Below are 7,510 nucleotides of genomic sequence, written 5' to 3' on the forward strand. Positions count from 1 at the left end.
TTTTATTTTTTGTGGGGGGCAGGAAGGTATGATCTGTATACCCCAATATTTAGGTGCAAGTGCGGATATGCAGATGAAGAACTTGGGAAAGCCATGCACCAGTCTGGTTTTTATTCAACTGGAAGAAATAGTAGCACTTTCTACAGCATAAATCTATTGAATTCCTGGCATTTTCTCAAGAGAAGCAGCCCTGGAACTTCTCTTCAGGCATTAGTTAGTGCACTGGAATTATTTGGTGCTTCTCGAGGGCGTGTAAGTTTTCATACCATTACTGTTTTAATAGTGCAAGTATTAAATTGGTGTATAAACTTAAAAACTAAGTTTGTTACTAAGCAAATGCAGTGTCATTATTTAAGAAATAGGGTTAAATATTATTAAATTAATAAATAGCATGAATATTCTAAATATATATTTTATATATGTCTAATATCATAAGAAATGGAAATGGATTACCAATCTTTAACAATTTCTCTTTTTATGTAATGCTCATGTAAGTATATTTTCATTTCCTGCAGGTATTTATAGTCTGTTGCTCAACTTGCCACTGCTTGGCACTTCTTGATAATTACTAACACACATTTTACATCTTAGCATGGTCCCATCAATTTTGAAACAACAAAAAGAGTCTTCTTTGAATGGCGTTTCCATCAGTATGAACTTTGGAGAATAAAAGGAGAATTTGACAAGGGGTGCCCTGCATGTGATACAACACCTGTGGCTGTACATATTGATGGCAACAAGAAACTGTATCGTTACAACAAAGTTGGGAGGTAAATATTCAAGTTAAAATATTTAATGCTGTTCATTATTGTTAAGGTATAATGAAAGGTGTAGTAATATGTTTGTAGTACTATAAACGCAGCACTGTATAATATTTATATAGTGTCATGCAACTTTTAATCAGATTTTGTTTAATTGTTAACTGATTACACCTTTATTACTTGCCTTTCAACTTCAGTTGAATTTTTTTATTTGGACTAAGGATTTACTAATTAAAAAATATTTATTTCACTATAAACATTCATTTAGGGAGGGATTATGATGTGAATGCCAGCTTGGGTAGTTGAATTAGTTTTAAGTGAAATGATGTTTAACTGTCATCAAAATGTCTCACACTATGAACATTCATTAATTTAATATCATTCCAGAGGGATCAGAAGCTCATATTGTTCTGGTGGTATCTTCGCTTGTGACAAAGAAGTTCAAGATCACGTTTCCACTATTCAGAACCTTAAAACTCAAGTAAGAATATTTTTACATCTGTTCGAAAGCCTAAAAATAGGTTTTCAAATAGAAACCTAAGACCTAATACCAGGTTTTTACCCATACAATATTTGAAGAATACCTTTATATATTAGCTTGAGACATTATCAATAATGTATATTAATTGGACGGTTCCTAACTATATCATGTTCAAAAAAATTTATAAAATATATGGAATGCATATTGAATGATGAAAAATATTACATAAAAAAAATTACATTTATATATGACTAATATATATATATATGTCGTACCTAGTAGCCAGAACGCACTTCTCAGCCTACTATGCAAGGCCCAATTTGCCTAAAAAGCCAAGTTTTCCTCAATTAATATATTTTCTCTAATTTTTTTCTTATGAAATGATAAAGCTACCCATTTCATTATGTATGAGGTTAATTTTTTTTATTGGAGTTAAAATTAACGTAGATATATGACGAAACCTATCCAACCCTACCTAACCTAACCTAACCTATCTTTATAGGTTAGGTTAGGCTAGGTAGCCAAAATAGTTAGGTTAGGTTTGGTTAGGTAGGTTAGGTTGTCGAAAAAACATTAATTCATGAAAACTTGGCTTATTAGGCAAATCGGGCCATGCATAGTAGGCTGAGAAGTGCGTTCTGGCTACTAGGTACGACATATATATATATATATATATATATATATATATATATATATATATATATATATATATATATATATATATATACATATATATATATATATATATATATATATATACATATATATATATATATATATATATATATATATATATATTATATATATATATGTATATATATATATATATATATATATATATATATATATATATATATATATATATATATATATATATATATTAGTTGATTTTATACCCGCATTAGGTCAGGTGATAATACAATGAAGGTGAAAACATGGGGGGATACATAAGGGATAAACATAGGGGCTGCAGAAGGCTTATTGGCCCATTCGAGGCATCTCCTATCTAAACACAAAGATTAATCCAGTGTAATTGGCCTGTTATGTTGGACATTGTCTTCTGTGTTGGCATCGATATGTTCTTGTCTGGTCCTTACTCTCATGGTGGGTAGAGTAAATATTTACTCTACCCACCATGAGAGTAAGGACCAGACAAGAACATATCGATGCCAACACAGAAGACAATGTCCAACATAACAGGCCAATTACACTGGATTAATCTTTGTGTTTAGATAGGAGATGCCTCGTATGGGCCAATAAGCCTTCTGCAGCCCCTATGTTTATCCCTTATATATCCCCCCATGTTTTCACCTTCATTGTATATATATATATATATATATATATATATATATATATATATATATATATATATATATATATATATATATATATATATATATGTATATATATATATATATATATATATATATATATATATATATATATATATATATATATATATATATATATATATATATATATAATTTTACTTTTGTCCAACAGAGTAGCCATATGTGTGGAGTGTCGACATTGAAAGCTCCCAAAAATAAACCTGTTTCATTTAGAAGTTTGGATGAAACTGGCATAAGCATGGCTTCCTGTCGACATGGAATTATTCTTGCTGCATTAAATATGTATCAGGGAGAGCTCTACAGTTATGCCCACTATTTGCAAATGAACCGTTTACAAAATGTGTCCTTCATATGCCAGGATATCATCTGTAAATACTGGCCATGGGCCTTAAAGATTTCATCAAGAGAACAGAAGTTCTCACTTAGGCAAGGAAAGCCTTTTTTAGGAGTCCTACATGCCAAAGGACATTCTTGGTATTGTCAGGTAAATAATCTAATACTGTAATAATATTTTGACTTCGTTTTACTGTAAGTTGGAAAATATAATTTCTTTTAAACTCTTATATGTAAGGATTTATCTATGTTAAATGCAAATTGTTAATACAGTAGGTAGTTTTTAACAAACGTTATGCTATTATGTCAAAGGTTTTGTATGGAGGGCGGTGGCAAGAAGGAAGTGGCCTGACATCTGGGGAGGAGGCAGAGCAAGTATTTTCCTACCTTTCAAGATATAACAACAACACTAAGAACATGCTTAAAGCTGGTATGCGTTAATTTTTGTTTAATCTAGTTCTAAATTTTGTACCTTTCAATCAAATCAGTACAATGGTAATATTTGATGGTTATATATATCCAGATAATGTTATAAAATAATATAAGAATATAGGAAATTGCAGAAAGGCATTTTGGCTCATATAAAGTAGCATTATACTCATATGCAACCAACATATACATGTATAATCCTTGTTTGAAAAATCAAGTTGTCCCTGTTTTTATGCTTTGTTTCACATCCTGATATTTTTAATCTTATTACTCTACCACTATTTTTGAGTTCTTTGTTTCCTTTGAAATAACAATTAATTCATTCCACTTAAGACAGCATCAATATCATCATCCTTTTACTTTCCAATCAGTATTTTGAGACACACAGTATTAAGATGTCAATGAATAACTAAATTTATTTCCACAGAGCGTACAGAAGAACTGACAGAGGGGGCACTCTTTTGGAATCACAGAAAAATTAATGGAATGCCTCGGGCATTAGTTGCCAGATTCAGAAAGGTATTAACATATGAATTGTTCAATACAATGAAAATATAGAATTATATATAAATATACAATTGTTCTATACAATGAATCAAGTGTATATACATGTTTTTATTTATCTTTAATCTTATTATAAGACACTAATGGTATTTTCTTCTCATAGACAAAGTAAAATTGGATAAAAACCCACTTGTGTATTTGGGAAATTTATGTAAGGAATTACACCAAGTCTTTCACACACTCCTTGGTGCTTTGTCATGGTCTGAATCTGAAAAACACCTACTCAGGCCTTGACAAAGCACTAAGGATATTTCAAAAGACTTCGTTTAACTCTGAACATAAATTTTACAATAAATATGATGGCATTTATTTTTAAATAGGCCACAGAGACAGCTGCAGCAGTTTCAAATGAGATTCACAGGCTTAATGTCCCAGAATCTGTTATTGAGAAATGAAGATCAGAATTACTGATCATTGCAAGATCCTTAAATAACAGATCCTCTGCCAATAACATTGAGCATACTATCGAGGCATATGTAGAGAATATAAGGCATCGCAAAAATCAGATTACCACTTATGCAGGTAGACATTAATTGCTTTTTTGTTTGTTCACTGAAACCTAAACATTAATACAGTACACAGTTGTTAAATTAGTTTTTCTATGTAAAATACTATTGGTGCAAATCAAATATTTGATAACAACCTGAAACTTTACAGTTTCATCTAAAATGAGAGCTGTATTGAGAAACAAAAATGAAGTTGAGAAAAAAAAACTACGAGATCTCATAAAAATCTACAATCAGAACCATCCGGATTTGTCTGAAGCAGATGTTTTAACTGGCATCCTTCCATGGCACAATTTATTGCTTCATCAAAACACAAGTGGTATTTACACAAGATCTAATGATTCATTAGTTTTCTCAGCATTTTCAAATATTTATATATTATTTGTATTAATATTACTTTTATATATGGAAAGACTGCAATACCATTAAATTGAGTTTGTTTTCTAAAGGTAAATTTTATAGATACAATTTTTAATGATGTTTAATTCACAAATGATTCCCATTATTATAATTTGTCAATCACATACTGTATTTTCATTTTGCATTATAGTGTCCCTGACTGAAAAAAGAAGTGCAGTGGAAAAGTTTGAGCTCCAGAAGAGATGTAGAGAGGAGGAATCACTAACCATTCAAGAAATGATAACATGGTTACAGTACTACAAAAAGAAAAAGGACAAACTATCCGAGTATATTCAAGAATTACAATGTGATACTTTCCCTTCATGTCTCTGCAAGGTAAGAAATTCAAAATACTTTTTGCAATTTAGATCTTCAAAACACTCAACTCACTTAAATGTGTTCAATTAGTCAGAGTAATATTGCCATCACCTTTCACATTTAAACTATGAAACACTTCCATTTTCAAGAGTGGTACTGTGGAGAATATGGCTTTTATTATTATTTGTATCCTTTTATTTTACTTAATCTATACTTTTATACATTTGCATTATGTACAACTAAATAGGTACAGTATATATTTGACTCTTAAGATGTTTTAAATATTATATTCCAGGATTCTAACACGTACACCATTGAAAACCCAATTCTGTCAGAAGAAGAGAAACGTGGATTATTGGCTCTTCTCAAGCAGGGTCAAAAGCAATGTGCTGACAAGCTTACTGAAGCCAAACATTTATTTAGTTCCTACCAGCCAAATGAGGTCTATGAGCCTTTCTTGGAGCTCTTAGAAAGTGATGAAGATGAAGACATGTATTTACAAAATGAATAGATACAAATGAACAAATCCACAAGGGCCATGATGAATTTTTAATTTGTTGAATTTTCTTGTTCATTTATAAGCCCATTATGTGCCTCTAAAAATTTCCACTGCCACTCACAGGATGAGTATGTTGTGCATAATAAATAAACTAAACTAATATTTTATATGCATATACTTTTGTCTTTTAATACAATAAAACTGGATTATATTAAAATATTTTCCTCATGCTGTGTTTTTCTCAACCCTCTGAAACTATCACTGGAAAAAAAAAGTGGTAGCCAAGAGGAGGATTCGAACCCCTCACTTGGTACTATCAAGCTAGCACTGTAGACCACCATGCAACTACTTTGTGAAAATTAATGCCACCTGGGATACCACTGAATCCTCTGATTAAATCCAATTCTCAATGATACATCACATCAATATGATTTCATAATACATACATTAATAATTCATAATTTCTTGGCGTTTACGCCAAGAAATCCGGACTCCACCTGCCAAAGATCATTGGGGAATATAAACCTGGATATGCGTATGGAAATGTCAAGACGCACAAGCCTGGAAACCCACTTCGGCCAATCATTAGCCAGATACCCACACCCACGTAAAGACTGGCAAAGCGACTCAACGGCCTGCTGACTCCGTATGTTCCTTGCGCCTTCAGCCTGAAGTCTCCAAAGGAATTTGTGGACTTACTGCGGGGCACACGGGCCACAGGGATAAGAGCCTCGTTGGACGTAGAATCGCTGTTTACCAACGTACCTGTGGACGAGACAATCGGAATGATAGCCGACAGAGTGTATCGTGATCCAGCCTGTACTCCTCTTGACATGCCAGAAAGTGTTCTGAGGAAACTACTCCAAGCTTGTACTAAAGAGGCACCCTTCTTGAGCCCGGATGGGCACATGTATAAGCAAGTAGATGGGGTCGCCATGGGTTCTCCCCTAGGTGTCCTGTTTGCAAACTTCTACATGGGTACCATCGAGCAAAAAGTCTTAGTCGACATGAACTTGAAACCGGCCATATACTGCAGGTATGTTGACGACATTTTTACACAGGTACCTGATGTCAGACATCTGCAGAAGCTGAAGGAGGCATTTGAGCAGAGTTCCGTGCTGCGTTTCACTTACGAGACGGAAAAGGATGGGAAGCTGCCTTTTCTAGATGTAACAGTCATGGAAAAGGGCGGAGGTTTCCACACTGCAGTCTACACTAAGGAAACAAACATAGGAATGTGCCTAAATGCCAACAGCGACTGCCCTGACAGGTACAAGAGGAGTGTTGTTAACGCATACGTCGACCGTGCTCTCAGCCACAGCTCAGAATGGAAGCAAGTCGACGAAGAACTCTGTAGGGTAAGGCAGGTCCTAGTCAATAACGGCTTTTCCAATGGTTTCATCGAAGACATCATAAGAAGGAAAGTGAAAAGCCATGCAACCTCTGAAGAGACAACTAACACAACACCTATACCCCCTATTAGACTATTTTACAGGAACTTCTTTTCCACAGCTCATAAAACGGAGGAAAGGGTCCTGAAAGATATTGTTAATAGAAACGTTATCCCTACAGACAAAAATCAGAGGATACAACTGACGATTTACTATAAAACCAGAAAAACGGCCAGCCTACTCATGAGAAACTCTCCAGACACAAAACAGAACGCTTTAAAAGAGACTAATGTCGTCTATGCCTTCAAATGCCCACTTGGGGACTGTAAGCTCCAAAAAACCCAGTATATAGGCAAGACAACAACATCTCTTTCTAGGCGTTTAACGATGCATAAGCAACAGGGCTCCATTAAGGAACATATAATCTCTTCCCATAACCAAACCATCGCCAGAGAAATCCTAGTAAACAACACAGAA

The 7,510-nt window shown here is 33.6% G+C and overlaps 1 protein-coding gene across 4 annotated transcripts; it reads left to right on the forward strand.

The window, feature by feature from the left end:
* Positions 1 to 2,789: 2,789 nt before the first annotated feature.
* On the forward strand, positions 2,790 to 5,696 carry LOC138358199 (uncharacterized). 4 transcript variants are annotated; one of them, XM_069315709.1, is made up of 7 exons: positions 2,790 to 3,078; positions 3,240 to 3,357; positions 3,784 to 3,875; positions 4,241 to 4,442; positions 4,578 to 4,745; positions 4,977 to 5,161; positions 5,439 to 5,696. In XM_069315709.1, the coding sequence occupies exons 5-7, from the start codon at positions 4,589 to 4,591 to the stop codon at positions 5,652 to 5,654; spliced, it is 558 nt and encodes a 185-aa protein (XP_069171810.1). In that variant the 5' UTR covers positions 2,790 to 3,078; positions 3,240 to 3,357; positions 3,784 to 3,875; positions 4,241 to 4,442; positions 4,578 to 4,588; the 3' UTR covers positions 5,655 to 5,696. The 4 variants fall into 3 exon arrangements, with proteins under 4 accessions (XP_069171810.1, XP_069171812.1, XP_069171811.1 ...); XM_069315710.1 differs by lacking the exon at positions 4,241 to 4,442; XM_069315712.1 differs by lacking the exons at positions 4,241 to 4,442; positions 4,578 to 4,745.
* The last annotated feature ends 1,814 nt before the right edge of the window (positions 5,697 to 7,510 follow it).

This window comes from Procambarus clarkii, chromosome 82 (genome assembly GCF_040958095.1).
Source record: "Procambarus clarkii isolate CNS0578487 chromosome 82, FALCON_Pclarkii_2.0, whole genome shotgun sequence".
NCBI lineage: Eukaryota > Metazoa > Arthropoda > Malacostraca > Decapoda > Cambaridae > Procambarus > Procambarus clarkii.

Bases quoted from the DNA above. Each gene is read 5' to 3' on its own strand.
- LOC138358199 (XM_069315709.1), top strand. From the start codon at position 4,589: ATGAGAGCTGTATTGAGAAACAAAAATGAAGTTGAGAAAAAAAAACTA. The intron at 4,746-4,976 runs GTATTTACACAA...TTTGCATTATAG, and splicing joins GCTTCATCAAAACACAAGTG to TGTCCCTGACTGAAAAAAGA. The intron at 5,162-5,438 runs GTAAGAAATTCA...ATTATATTCCAG, and splicing joins TCCCTTCATGTCTCTGCAAG to GATTCTAACACGTACACCAT.